The 16,203-nt window shown below is 32.1% G+C and overlaps 1 protein-coding gene across 24 annotated transcripts in view; it reads left to right on the forward strand.

The window, feature by feature from the left end:
- Positions 1 to 16,203, forward strand: part of LOC127731700 (uncharacterized) — a 220,832-nt gene that overhangs the window by 61,889 nt on the left and 142,740 nt on the right. For 2 of the 24 annotated variants that reach the window (XM_052240485.1, XM_052240503.1), the window contains exons 4-5: positions 10,100 to 10,277; positions 10,917 to 10,996. The exons of 14 other annotated variants lie outside the window; for them this stretch is intronic. In XM_052240485.1, the coding sequence (XP_052096445.1) occupies positions 10,100 to 10,266 (167 nt within the window). In that variant the 3' untranslated portion in view covers positions 10,267 to 10,277; positions 10,917 to 10,996. Of the gene's footprint in view, positions 1 to 8,072; positions 8,367 to 9,901; positions 10,278 to 10,916; positions 10,997 to 16,203 lie in introns of those variants that run through there. 8 more of the 24 variants (XM_052240501.1, XM_052240509.1, XM_052240491.1 and 5 more) reach the window with 7 other exon arrangements.

Genomic DNA, 16,203 nt, shown 5'->3' on the forward strand with positions numbered 1-16,203 from the left:
TGTAGGATTGATTCAAGCTACTCCTTTGACGATCTGTTTAAAACCCTTTTGGTCATAGAACTTCTAACTTTTTATTGTATATATGCATCTCAGGATTTCAAATTCTTACTAATAAGCGTTTCTGATTAAGATTTATCCATAAATTCGCAATAAAAAATCCAAAAATCGCTTTTAGACGTACACAATGTTATCATATACTTAGAGTAAATAACATATTTTTTTACGGTATGATGAAAGCATTAAACTTACGTGAATTCGATATTTTCCTAAATGATTCTTAGCGGGCTGATACGAAAAATTTATAAACTGCTTCCAGCTATTATCGCATGCCTTTCCGTAACGTTATCGCATGGCATTCTGACGTTACTCGGCAAATTCTAGAAAATACACCTCAATGGTACGTTTGCAGTGAAAAAAACATAACAAAGTAGGATGCAAAACAAATTTTAGGAACAGGAAAATATATTATGTAAAATGGACCAAAAAAAAGATACAATAAATGCATTTCGCTAAGTTTCCAGCATAATTAAGCAAGTTACTCTACAAATGTTCACTTTTCCAAACAGTGTTTGTTATGTTTTGTTGTTTTTGTTTTTATAGTCAATATAAAAGTATATTATACTGTTGTTTGTTTCCTTTTTTGAGGCATACGCTAGAAAGATTTCATATCGGATGTATTGCAATTGCATTCTGTCGTACGTAAACTTTTCACTTTTTGAACTTCTACTTGAAAACCACTTGAAGGATCAATATATTAAACTGTTATTTTTCTCCATTGTTGAAGCATATGATAAATAGATCATAACATGTTATTTTTCATATCGGATGTATCATTAGCCGACGGTCAATATAAGTCCTCGAGCCTCGTTCCCACAATGCAATAATTTTCTATTTGCAAATTGGAATATTTCACAAAAAGAAACAGAAAACCAACATAATTCTCAATTTAATAATGGTAAATGAGGACCTAACTTAAATATTGAGTGACCTTCTTTTAATTTAACATGATTGTCAATTTTTCTTTCACTTTTACAGGTAAATTGTTTCTCTGATGCTGATAGTCAAAGCCAGCCAATGTTCAGCCAAGACTCGGAGGCTTCCGTCTGTGGCATTGGAAAACTTGAGCAGCTTAATGCTTATCTTCAAATATAAAATGGTTCTCCAATAAAGGAAAAGACAACACCTTTAAGCACTTCCTGTTAGAAAACACGAAAAAAAAGTGTGTTTCCAAAGCATTGGAGTGCCTTACTATTATTTGCAGTACAATATGCTCAGGTGAAGGGGAAGAATTAGAAAACATGGTTTTACAAGCAATACAAACTCTTCTAAATGAAAAGGTCAGAATTTAAACTGTCAATATGGCAGTTAAACATGATTCATTAAAATCAGTTTTTGTGACATTTTAATTGATGTATTTTCTCATTGTAGGCAACACAACGAAGGTATGTTGTGAAATGCTTGGAAATTGTAAACTTGTTAAAAAAATATAATTGCAAATCAATTTTCTATGTTTGTTTTTTTTTTATTTATTTTTATAACATTTTTTGCTCATTTGACGTCTACATTCGGAAATTTAACGTCATGGACAAACAGCGAAAATTGACGAATAAACAAATAACATTCTATAATATTGAATAAAAAACTGTACTCTGAGTAACCCTGACATAACCACAAAACATGGGGTGATATGTTGTGCTGTAAAATGAAAAGCACATCGTGTTTTGCTGGAATTGTTTTCTGCCGCTTAGGTTTGAACACAACAAACAACAAGCCGAGGAAAACATAGTACTTAACTACGTCGTTATAAGCCATGTTAGTGTGCATATTAAAACATGGTCCATAACTTATTAGATATACTAATTGGTAATCAAAATCAAAACCGGTAAGGAAATAGATACACAAATCATATACAAAGTTTTGGAGAAGAAAAGAAGAAAAAAATAGTTCCGAAAAACTGTTTACTTAATAAAAAAAATAACTATTTTGTTTTTTTTTTGTCCGCGCACTGTTTTGAATTTTTACAAACTATATATTATGTCCATTATCACTATTATCTCGTTATGTCCTTCTGTCATCTGGTTTGTTATGGTATTTTTATGATGCAAATAAGAATAACACAAATTTATTCGAGATTAACATTAAAAAACTAATTGATTGATTAATTTATGAGTATCCGAAAAGAGCCAATACATAAAACGAATAAATGTATATTCCCTTTTAGCAGTATGTATATCTCTATTTTTGGTTTCAACTGGCATACCAGTTTTCAGGTTAACTTGACTTCGTGAAAGTTAGTCTTAAAAGCATTAGATATACGATAGAGTACAGATTACCATAAGACAATACCAACAATGAACATGCAATGTTTTATCACAATTTAAATGAGTCAATAAATGCCGTCAATACTGTCTGCTCCGTCGTATGTTGTGTACATATTTCAACATGCTACACATTCGGCATATTTACTATAAGGACTGCATTAACAGGTGTGTGTTTCTTACATGGAACATGCTACACTCTCTGCGTGTTTACTTTAATGACTACATTAACAGGTGTGTGTTTCTTACATGGAACATGCTACACTCTCTGCATATTACTTTAAGGACTGCATTAACAGGTATGTGTTTTTTACATGGAACATGCTACACTCTTTGCATATTACTATAAGGACTGCATTAACAGGTGTGTGTTTCTTACATGGAACATGCTACACTCTTTGCATGTTTACTATAATGAATACACGAACAGGTGTGTGTTTCTTACATGGAACATGCTACACTCACTGCATGTTTACTCTAATGACTACATTAACAGGAGTGTGATTCTTACATGAAACATGCTACACTGCCTGCATCTTAACTAAAATGACTACATTGACAGATGCGTGTTTCTCTCTTGGAACATGCTACACTCTCTGCATGTTTACTATAAGGACTGCATTAACCGGTGTATGTTTCTTACATGGAACATGCTACACTATCTGCATGTTTACTCTAAGGACTGCATTAACAGGTGTGTGTTTCTAACATGGAACATGCTACACTCTCTGCATGTTAACTATAGTGACTACATTAACAGGTGTGTGTTTCTTACACGAAACCTGCTTCGACAGAGTAAAGAGAAAGACCGAATGAAATATACATTGCATACATTTCACGGTTAACCAGATGTAGTTGTGACTGAACTTAATAACGATGCGCTAATGTTAGAAAAAAGGTGATTTAGTACAGCCCGAGTTATCTAGATCCTTTAATCATTGTTTTAATTGCCGACTTGTAAATGATCGTCAAATAAGCAAAAGTGTATCGATTCTTGACTATTCAGATCGAGCAGAACTTACACTTATGACATCGGTGCTCACTATTGTATTAATCAATTGGAACTACTTTGATGATTCGGCCAAAAAATCCTTTTCAATATTGAATTGACCTTCATTTAATGAATCATATATTGTCTGTTAGAATGTGAATACTTGTCAAAAACATAAGTTGAATAAATTAATTAAATATTTTTTTTTCAATTTGACATACAATAAAAATATCTTCATTCTTCGACTTTCGTTTTCAACCGTCAAATCAGTTGTCAGTATCATTTGGTCTCACAACCAGACAGTAATATATCAAATATAATTACAACAGACTACAAATAATGCACGTGCAATATTTTAGCATTTGTACAAATGAGGCTGGTCATTTAATTGTATCTAAAGATGCAGATCATGCAACACCTCTCCAAACACAGTAGCACAATCACTGAATTTTCTACTCTTTACACTACACTTCCACACAATCTTATCAAACAAAAGTTTTCCTATTTAATAAATTGTCGTTCGATAAATATAATTGCAAATTTATCTGCTCATATAAAGCCTTGTTCTCAAACGAGAAAAGTAAATATGCTAGATATACTTACTAGAGATGTAATGAGATGATTACAGCCATACGTTTTCTCATTGGAAACGTGTATACACGTTTCTGCATTAAGTTTATCGACAGATTGTAGGTATTCATATGGACACCAATTGTGCCTTTTTAATAGCATTCTTGTTCCTGTACTGTAATGAATCACAGTTTATGGCCAAACTCAGTAAAGGCCCGTCTAAATTCCGTTTAATTGATAAATTCATCAACACTTTCCGCTATTGTGGTGATATTTTTTTCGTTAGATAATCAAGAATTCCCTAAATATACTGCCAAAATTTACCCACAGAACTTACTTTAAAAAAATAAAATATAAACAGCAATAAGTGTCCTTTCCTAGATTAAGATATTTCAGTTTTACACCAGAAACTCTACACAAAACATTTTCGACAAAAGTGTCGATTTTGCTTTCCCTATATTATATTTTCCCTTTTTGGACGGTGATGTTCCTCTGGCACCATCTTACGGTATTCATATATCCCAACTTGTTCCTTATGCCCGTGTCTGTAGTGACTTTTTGGATTTCAACGAGCGGGTAATCTATGTAGTACTTTTGAATAATTAAGTCAGGGATTTCGTTATCACACATTAATTAAAAACTTTACAAACTTCTTCCATAGATACAAAAATTTGGTTTGCAAGTTTGGCTGTTCTAGTAAAAAACATATTTTAGACGGAATAGCACATCATAAATTTTACGGTGATGTTGTTTACCGTGCCCGGAAACTTATATACGATCCGGGTTAACTTGTTAAACCCAGATCGCGTATTTAAATTAAAAAAAGATCACAAAACAAACACCATGCGATAGCAATTGTGTGTTCCTGCTGCTTTATTTTAGTACACACATACTGATCCAACATGTCCAATGTGTCATTGATGATTCAAACGTACCGACCACAGTCAATGTGTCATTGATTATTCAAACGTACCGACCGCGATCAATGTTTCATTGATGATTCAGACGTACCGACCGCAGTCAATGTGGCATTGATGTTTCAAACTATCAGACCGCAGACAATGTGTCATTTAAGATTCAAACTTACACACTTCAGTCTATGTGTCATTGATGATTCAAACTTATTGACCGCGGTCAATTGGTGATCACTTGTGTTCTCCGTTATTATTATCAAGCACTAAACAAGTCATTATAATAAATGTCATTAATGATCACATGAAAGATCTGTCCTCGTGTGGCTCTTTAAGAGAACATTTTTTGATTATAAAACACTGGGTGTTCGTCATTGGCCTCATTTTATACATTGTTAGCCTACAATATTTCCTATTGAAACTTCATTATCAAATATTAGTGATAATGCGTAGCATATATTCTGTAAACAATCCTTACTCTGTTACTACCTGATAACAATTATAGCTGGTACAAATAAAATATAACACATCAATTTAAACGATAGATTATGGCTTAATTTACATATTTAAAACAGTTAAAGCAGGACAGGAATGTAATGGTCAGTAGGTGTTGATATATGGTAAAATTTTCAGAACAACCGGACAACCTTAAAGTCAGTTTGAGCAAATTTCGTAGTTATTTTATTTCAATTATTATTTTTAGATAAAAAGTTACAAAAAAGTTGAAACGACTCTAAAAGACGATTTTTAACCTTTTTGCCTAGCCTACAGGGCAATTTGCAACCAACACATATCATTCTTATGATATATAGATAAAGAACATCTGAAGAGACGCAAATACACTATAACAGAAAATAAGGAACACAGCGGAATAATAATTTGATTTTGCGTTTTTGCTTCAAATGTTATTCTAATTCTATTGTATTCATTTTACGCAACAACAAAAAAAAAAAAAAACAGTTGAATCATGATACAGCTTCTGCGGAGCCTCATGTTTTACTTTTCTGATCTTAATCTTTAAACTTCAATAAATGGATAGAAAGTAATATATCAAATCTAAGTTATTTGTTTTGAAAACTATTATGGATAGATCGAAAATTATTATCCAGAGAGTTACATTCTACCAGCAGAAGTATCTAATCAGTGCTAGTAAAATAAATCAACAGTTTATACATTTAGTGTGTCCGAAACGATTTTGTGGATTTACCACAGGAATGCTCAACCTTAACATACGAAAGACAGGGATGCAGAAATACAGAAATAAGAGCTAATTGATAAAAAAAAAATCAACAAACAATATCGTTAAATCTATCTTATGTCAAATTTGCCTGCTGAAGTTGAACTTTAGTTTCTTTCAAATTTCCTTATATGAGAACGTAATACATTTTTTTTAAACTTTAACATTAACAATAAAATGTCAACACCTTACTCTCACAATGGCAAAAACCCATTTAAATCTAAAACACAACTACTACTTAGAGAATAATAGGATATAGGGTTCTACTTTGAAAATTTCAAGTGTAATGTATGAACTCATTAAAAATATCAGTTTGAAATTGTATGCATTTGAAGCACTTTCTTTGATTGACATTCATCGGGAAAGCTTACGGCAAAAGTTTGAAAAACAAGGATGTAAAAGTACGCCGGAAAATAGATATCTGACGAAAAGGGCCCTAAAATAACAGCCAAATCAATCTTAGGTAAACTTTGCCTGATATTGTTTCCTTCTAAGATACAAGGTATTCCTTAGGATAAGATGATGAAACATTTGTCTAAGACCTCAAAGTTGGTGAAAATAAAAGATTGTTCTTCGTTTTTAAATGTTATCTTTCATAAGCTAGTGCTGTCGTGGGCTTAACGTCAATTCGTACAAAAATATTTATCGAGATTGATGTATGATGACAATGTTTAATAAATATGGTTAACACTCACTAACCTAAGACATTTACTGATATATTTTTTTTTACACATTTCAGTACAGAATATGCTGTTATCACGAATAACTTTCATGGTCACGCACACTTTGCTGATGTAATCTAAAAGAGAATACAGAAATAGCAAAAACCGATTTATCAATTTTAAAATATTTTCTTGCTATTTTTGACAGTTTAAATATTTTTCTTGAGTTGTTTGCTTCAGTTACTCTACGAAACGATAGCTTTAAGATGATATGTTAAATTGCTATTTTTATTAATTTTCTAGTGCAATATGTAAACTCACTAAATATACCAGAATTATAATCACTAGATGATATACGATTTGTTTGACAAACACAGCGGTGTTGAAAAAAAAAGTGTCTTTTTCAGTAAAACAAGTAGGTTTTCAAATCGCGATTTTTAAATTATCTTAAGACTGAACATGTATATAATAAAAACTGTCAGGTTGGCTGATCCATTTCCAATTATATCAATTGCCCAAGTCGTAATAGTTTAGGACTGGTTGAAGTAATAAAATCATTAAGGAAATGCGACGTACAAAGTAGAATATTGACTGACGTACTTATATGTCAAAGTCTGTAAAATTGAAATGCGCTGTATTTTTGTTTACGAATAAAATATTCTGGAGGTCAGATCAATACCAAATGATGCATGACCAAGTGTCATTGATTTCCTTCGGAATGCCAATTTTTTGTTCATAAAGTACACATTGTAATCGAAACAGACGATTATCATGCATTAGTCGTGTTAGTATAACATCAGTTTCAAGGACTTTTATTTTTTTATAATTGATGAATTGGTAAATTAACAGACTCGGTATTTTAAAAGTAATTGCTTAGTAATTCATATATCCAGTAAAATAAAGAAACACTAAGTGTTTGTATAATATTGCCTATTTAGTCAAGACGATGTATGTTTTGCACTTCAATTGTTTTATTCTTCTTATGAAGATGCAATACAAAAGTTTAAAAGATGTAGTATTTTTGTATCAATCTATTCTTTCAAGTTAATATACTTATGAAATTAATAAAGTGCCTCTTTTTATCAAACAATATAATCTGATGCAATAGTGAAAATTGGCAGGTTATGGCTTACATCAGCAAAACATTTTGTTATTCTTTGACCTAATATAGTCATCTCTAACGTTCGTGATAGTTGCATGCTCTGTATTGGATTTTGTCCACAAACAAATGCCCTATTTTATAAACATATGTCTGCATTGAACATTTTTTAACCACAATTTAAAAACTCTCCTTTTTCATAATATATCAAACCACTAGTTTTTGTAACCAATGTATCACGTGCCTTACAATAAAAGTAGTATAAAAGGACAAACATATCCGAATAGAACTTCACATATTCTACTGATCAAGTAAAACCACGATAATGTTGACTATACTTTTAGTTTCACTTGTCGGATCCGTTTCGGCGTATGGCAAAGTAGGTCCATTGTTAGGAGGACTTGGTAGTAGTGGAGTTGTCACTGGTGGAGCACTCATTGGAGGCGGTGGAGTTATTGGTGGGGCTGGAGGAATTGTCAGTGGTAGTGGACTTCTGTTAAACAATGGTGGATTAGGTGGATTAGCTGGAGTAGGTGGATTAGGTGGATTAGGTGGAGTGATCGGAGGTTTAAATACAGGTAATTTTAAATTGACCATTTATATTATCAATAATTTGCAATTTTTGTATTACTTTGTGTTAAAAAAATCGCTGCATTTCTACTAAATATGTCCATTATAGGAAGTTAAACGTCCCGATGAACGCAACATTACAAAAAAAAAAAAAACGCAGTGGTCGCACGCAATTTGCCAAAAACTGATCTAAATTACCAGCAAGGCATTAAACCTGATCGATTATTAGTCCCTGTTGGCATAATCAGGTCTCTCCTGTGTTCCCTTTTCACAAATTAAGGATTTTTTAAAAATCTGAGGTTCATACTATATCGACCAAAGTTAAAGGATTAAATTTGATAAAGGTCAAATTTGGCTCCATTATTAAATTCAATGTTTCAGAAGAAAAAAATGTTTAAAAATAACGAAAAGTCATGAAAGAAAATGTTATTCTACAGCGTTGATTTGTACATCCCAATAAAGGCCAACGAATGAAGATATTTGCTCAATTTGACAAAATTGTCCAAATTTTAATCACATTTAGGCATAGGAAACATAGAGCATCTGGGGCGCAGGCTTTGGCAAACTAACTATTATAGTTAAAGATTTGAAATGTTCTAGGAAACATTACTCGAAGAGATATTTTCTGTCGATATATGTCAATGTTCCTGTGTTTATTCAATTTTCGTTGAAAATCAAATTGAGTGCTATTTTTGACGTCACAACTTTGTTATTGTATTAGCTATATTGGTTGCTAATCTGGTCAGGAATTTCTAATTCGAAAGTAGTGCTAAAAACAAGAGCTAATTTGGGGATTGATCGAACCTACTATTTTGTCTGTCTGTTTAAATCCCTGTTAGTCACATAGAACTCCTAGCATTGTATTGTATATACGCATCTCTAGATTTCAATTGCTTACTAATGAGCGTTTCTGATTTAGATTAATCAAGAAATTCGCGATATATAAGAATTCCAAAAATCGCTTTAAAATTTCATCGATTGTTATTTTTATTAACCAAGTATAATAAACATAATATAACATTACACATTTTAATTCAAATATTTGCAAGACTTATCTGTCATATATTCATCTATCTGTGTTCTTAAATAATATGTCTCTTTCTTACAACACTGTACCTAATTCATAATGACTATGTGCCTTATACGAAAATAAACGTTTCAGCTGAATATAAATCCACATAACATGCCATAGACTCATGACATTCGTCAAGTGCTGATTTAATTTCTAGTTAGGGTCAGAACATGGAGGACTGTAAGTTGCCGATGATATAATCAGCTCAACGTTATATACCTCGTTGATAACATCAAAAATTGTGTAGAATCTACGGTTTGGACTCATTCAATCAAAATTGACCACAGATACATTTGGCTATCTGTTAAAGTTCGTTTTCGTCATAGAGCTCTAAACATTCCATTGTATTTACACATAGGTCAATTCAGAAAATTGCTTCGGTCAAACACAATTTATCAAGTGTATATTCCATCAACCAATTATACGATTTAATATACATGACAACAAATCTTGAAATTGATTTATATACAGGACTTGTTGGTGGAGGTCGACCATGGTGCACATGTAGTTTGAAATGTGCTCCAGGACAAATAAAACTCAACAAGAACTGTAACTTGGCACCTCTTCTTCCTGGTAGATTGAATACTTGTTGTTCCTTATTGCCATGGTGGGTAACCAACCAAAATTACGGTCTTTCACTTGGTGGAGCTGGTCTTATTGGTGGTGGAGGTATTGTCGGTGGTGTAAGTGGTATTTTAGGAGGTGGTAGTGGACTTCTTGGTTCCATTGGTGGTATCGGAGGTCCAATTGGTGGTGTTGTCAGAGGTTCTGTTGGTGTCATTGGAGGAGGCAGCAATGTTGTCCGTGGACCAATTGGTAAAGGAGGATATTATTAAGTATTTGGAATGTAAGTTTGTATTTCTTGTATATATATGTTTTATGACATTTATTATTTTCTCTGCGTATTGGCGGTGAACGTACATCGTCAATCATATATACTTTGAGCAAGACATTTTGCTGGGCATGCATACGCTTAAATACTACGACGTTCGAAGAATACAATTGTTGTACAAAAACCGTTGTTTTTTTTTTCTTTCTTTGGCAAACAAAAAGTAGTGTATATGAGTTTTCCACTTCAGGATTTTTTCTTTATGAAACCTCATGTAGAAGTCTACATGGCGTTCCTTGAAACTGTGTATTATCGATAGTACGTGCATAGTCCGCTACACATGCAATTAAAGAAACTCTGAGCAATGTATTTTTCTGTTCATTATGAAGGAGAGAATTAAGTGTTTTCTGTCTTAGATGATTATTATGTGGGCATTGCGTGATCTATGTGCTGTTTAATTAAATTCGCTGCAGAATTAACACTATATATTATAACGTCTAAATTTTGACATATAATACACAATCAGATAGATTTGTTTAATCACACACATAAGTTGACCTTCACTAAAGCATTGATGCCTCTTTTAGTTTAGATTAGTAATATCGATATGCTGGAATTTTTTACTAACATTTTAATTGGTGTATCTTCTTATTGTAGGTAACACGAACACGAAGAAAAACTTGTAATGAAATGCTTGAAATTAGTAAATTTGTTTTATAAATATAATCGCAAACCGATTGTCATGCTTGTTTGTTTGAAACTTAGCTTTAACATGTAATCAGCTGAAAAAGCAATGTTAGTGTGCATAGTAAACATGGTACATAATTGATTAAAGAGTTGAACTTAGATGAAAATGTTGGTTTTTTTTGTTGCGTCCTTTTTGGTCATTTTGCTCAACTGATTCAGTTCTTATACAGCCTTGGCTTTAAAATATTCGGCTTTGAGAGTTTCTGATGAAGGTACATCAAGAAAAGTGGAATTGATAACGTTCAAATAACAATTTTATTAAAAACACAAAACACCTTGGTTTATTTCATTTGAACTCCTTTTTTTTTCGATTTTTTCGTCCGTGCACTGTTTTATATATTTACAAATTACTTCAGTTTAAATTACTAGCAGACTATAACAAACCGATTTCCATGTTTGTTTTTGTTTACAATCACATTTTGTTTTTGGTTGTGTAATCATCATTTGGTTAATTTGACCTCTACATTTTGAAGATGTTGTACGTCATGGGTAAACAGAAACTGAAAACGACGAAAAGACGAACATCATTTTACATTTAGTTACCAAAGTCGAACAAACACACTTGAGTTGATTTCTTGTGCTGAAAACAAGGAAAGCACATCCTGTTCTGCTAGAATTTAGATTCTTGCACTTAGGGGTGAACGCAACATAAAACTAGCCAAGGAAAACATAAGACTTAACTACCTGGTTATAAGCCATGTTAATGTCCATAGTAAAACATGATACATTATTAATGAAATATTCTTACTTATAATAAAAATTAGAGGGGTAAGTAAGCAATTCATAAACAACAAATATAATTTAGCTTGTTAAGTAATTATCAAAAAAAAAGTGTCAAAGTATCCCATTTTACTTCTAGATAGACACGTACTTAAACAATATTAAGATTTTACCAATGTGGGCAACTAATTAACTCCAGTCATAAATTATTGTATACACCCATGTATAGTATGAGACCATACGTTCTCCTTCGTGTTTTTTTAATATATTGGTGGGTGGGCTGCAGTTTCATTGACATACCCAAAACCCCTTATTTTCAATATTTAAATGTTGCTTATTACAAAATTTTTGTTCAATTCCTGTAATCAAATGTTTGATTTTTACACTTAACATAAGAAAGCCAGTGATTCATAAATACGGAAATAAGAGCTAATTGATAAAAAATTAAAATTACTAAAGAATATAGTTTATATGAAAATAAAGTTGTGTGGTATGATTGCTAATGAGACAACTATCCACCGAAATTCAAATGAAGTGGATGTAGGCAATTATAGGCAACCGTACGGCCTTCAACAATGAAAACCATATTGAAAAGTAAGCCGTAAAAGGCCTTGACATGAACAACATGAAATAATTAGGTTTATTTTATGTCAAATTTGCCTTAGGAAGTTGGAACCTTAGTTTCTTTAAAATTTTCATATATGAGAACGTAGAAAAGTTGTAAAAATTTTTAACATTAACAATACAATTTTAACACCCGACACTCACAATGGGGAAAAACCCAATATGTTAAGGGGTTCTATTTTTAAAATGTCATGTGAAATGTATAAACTCAAAAAAAGCCAATATCAGTTTAACAATTGTATGCTTTTGAAGCACTTTCCTAGATTGACCTCCAGCAGGAACGCGTAGAGCAAACATTTGAAAAACCCAGAAAAGTACTGAAGAAAATATATATGTATGACGAACCCAACCCTAGCATAATAGCCAAATCAATGATTGTTCTTCGTTTCCAAATGTTTTCTTGCATAAGTAATGCTATTGTTTGCTAATCATCAAATCCTAAAAGTTTACTACGAGATTGATGTATGACGACAGTGTTTAATAAATATTGTTAACACTTACTTACATCAGACATTAAATTAGAAATTTGTGTTTACACATTTCAGTTCAGAACATGCCGTTATCACAATATCTGTCATGTTCACTCACACGTTGCTGATGTAATCTAAAACAGAAAACAAAAAAAATAAAAAACCGATGTATCTACTGTTAGATATTTTCTTGTTGTTTTTGACAACGTTATTTTTTTTGCTTCAGTTACTCTACGATTGCTCTTAGATTAAAGTGCTCTATTTCTAAATTTCTAGTGCAATGTATAAACTCGTCAAAGATACCAGAGTTAGCTTATAATCACCAGATGATATACGATTTGTGTGCCAAAAACTGCGGTCTTAAAAAAAATCATTGCCTTTTTTAGTGAAATTTAAAAGCGCTGTAGTTAAACATTTTGTTCAACAATAGCGTTATTTTTGGAGGTTAGATCTATATCAAAAAGCAAAATCCAAAAAAAGTCCTTCATAAAATGGAAAAATCAAAAACTGAAACACATCAAACGAATGGAAAACTACTGTCATATTCCTGACTTGGAACAGGCATTTCCTTATGTAGCAAATGGTGGAATACACCTGGTTGTGTTGCTAACTAAACTTCTCAATTGCTTGACAGTCACATATAAGTCCTTTATATTGACAACAATGTGTGAGGAAAACAAACAGACACAATAGGTAAAAATTTCAAAATTTGGGGTACAGCAATCAACATTGTGTTATAATCTTGATCATTATACAAACAAAGAAATATATCAACAAAGAAAGACGAAATGGGAATAGACACTCTATAGACAAAGTGCATACACAAAAATGAATACAAAAATGACCATAGCACAATAATGCAATGGCGAGATATATAAATACCGAACCACGCTAAAAGTATATTATCAAAAATGGACTAACCATTAAAGGTTAAAAATATGCAAAGACAAACAAAAATAACATTATAACACTTAAATAAGGCAATAAACAACGTCAGTACCTAGAATTTAGACTTCAAGACCTTCATGTATTGTTTTTTGAATATTTATCAACAAGGTCTTGGTATCTTCTCATCAACTTTACTAGAAAAAGGACGAGACGTTATCTGACATAACCCTTGTTCATCAGCTTTCTGCTCAGACACTGGTGACGTTTTATAACGTCTAAGTAGTCGCTTCAAGCTCTTGAATACCGAATGAGTTGGACCATCTCATATGCAGTTAAAATTGGTATATGGCTGCTAAGGTGGGTGAAATTTATAATTTCAAAATTAAAATCGTCTCGTTTGTTACAGATTCTGGTACTGAGATGACCGTTTATCTCAATTTCGAGGTATCAGTCTTAAAATGTGGCGGAGGAAAGCCGTGTCTGTTGTGTCTATAATTGCTAGCTCTGAAGGATATATAAATGGAACAAATCAGAAAAGTTTGGATTGTTAATAGAAAAACATCATCAATATATCTGAATGTGAAATTAAATGATCTGGCTTCTTTGATTTTCTTATTTTTGACAAGTGCCTGAAGGAACGTCGACTCATATAAAAATAAGAAGAGGTCGACAAGGAGAGTCGCACAGTTCGTTTCCATAGGAATAACGACAATTTATTGACAAAGTCTACCTGCAAATTCAACAAATAATTTGTCAATAAGAAACTTCAGCATACTGATCATTGTGTTTACTTTAACAAAATATACCGTATGATATCCAAAAGCAATAAATGGATAGTGTATGCTACTATCTGTATATTAAACAGCAGTGTGGATTATTTCTTTTAAAGGATTTTTCAAATTCAGATGGGGACTAGTGCTAAACAAGGTTGAAAAACACTCACAGTTTTGATAGAAATAATTTCACATCAATATTTAAATTTATCCAGAAAATCTTTTAAGATTTTTAGAATCCACAAATTGTTAATACCACTACGCGAGTAGACATTTTCACAGTATTTCTAAAGACCCTATTGTGAAATCATGGATGACCAAGTGCCATTCATTATTTTTATGATGCCGAAGTTTTGTTCATAAAATTGAAAAGCACACGCTGTAATTGAGTCAGACGAGTATCATGCATTAGTCGTGTTAGTATAACACCACTTTCAAGGATCTTTATCACTTTTTATAATTCAATGAATTAGTAAATTTGGGAGACATGTTTCAGTTGATTGCTTAGTTATTCATACATCCAGAAAGGTAAAGAAACACCCATATTACATTTAAGTCAAGACGTTGAATTTTCTACGCTTCAATGTCTACAGTCTTCTAATTAAGATTTAATACAAAAATCTAAAAGATATGGTATTTTTGTATCAATTTGTTTGTTCAAAGTTATAAATTTATGAAATTAAAAAAAAAGCTTTTTTCTTTGAAAACATATTATCTGATGCAATAGTGAAAATTGGCAGATTTTTAATAGTCTCTTTTCAAATTGGCTTACATCAGCAAACTATTTTGAAATTCGTTATTCTAATATTGTCATCTGTAACATTTGTGATAATTAATGCTCTGTATAGGCTTTTATTTACAGAAAAGAACCCTGCTTAACTAACATATGACTGAACTGAACAATTTTTAACCACAATCTAACAATTCTTCTTTTTCATATTATATCAAACCACTAGTATTTGTAACCCATGTATTACGTGCCTGACGATAAAAATAGTATAAAAGGACATACATATCCGATTATTACTTAACATATTCTACACATCAAGTAAAACAATGTCAATATTGAATATACAACTATTTTAACTTGTCGGATCCGTTGCGGCGTATGCCAGAGTAGGTTCATTGTTAGGAGGACTCGGTAGTTATTGAGTTGTCACTGGTGGAGCACTCATTGGAAGCAGTGGGGTTATCGGTGAGACTGGCGTAATTGTCAGTGGTAGTGGACTTCTGATAAACAATTGTGGATTAGTCGGAGTAATCAGAGGATTAAATACAGTTATTTTTTAATTGACCATTTATATTATCAATTACGACGAAACAAGAACCCATCCACCCAATGCTACCCGAAGAGAATATTTAACAAGAATTTTCATTTCTTGTTTTGATTTGTGTTCTTACCGTGTATGTATCTTTTTAAAACACTTCGTCTTTAATGCAATTTGGCAAACAACAAAACTGATGCATTTCTATTGAATTTGTGCATTATACGATGGTAGACGTCCCGATGAACGCAAAATTACAAAAAAACGCACTGGTCGCACGCAATTTATCAATTGCTTATTTTAATTACCAGCAAGGCATAACACCCGAAGGACTTTAAGTCCTTGTTGGCATCATCAGGTCATTGCCATGTTCCCTTTTCTTAAATTAAGGACTTTTAAGAATCTAATGTTCAAACTCCATCGATCAAAAACAAAGGAATTAGTTTAATAAGGGTCA

This window comes from Mytilus californianus, unplaced genomic scaffold (assembly GCF_021869535.1).
Source record: "Mytilus californianus isolate M0D057914Y unplaced genomic scaffold, xbMytCali1.0.p SCAF_20, whole genome shotgun sequence".
Taxonomy (NCBI): Eukaryota; Metazoa; Mollusca; class Bivalvia; order Mytilida; family Mytilidae; genus Mytilus; species Mytilus californianus.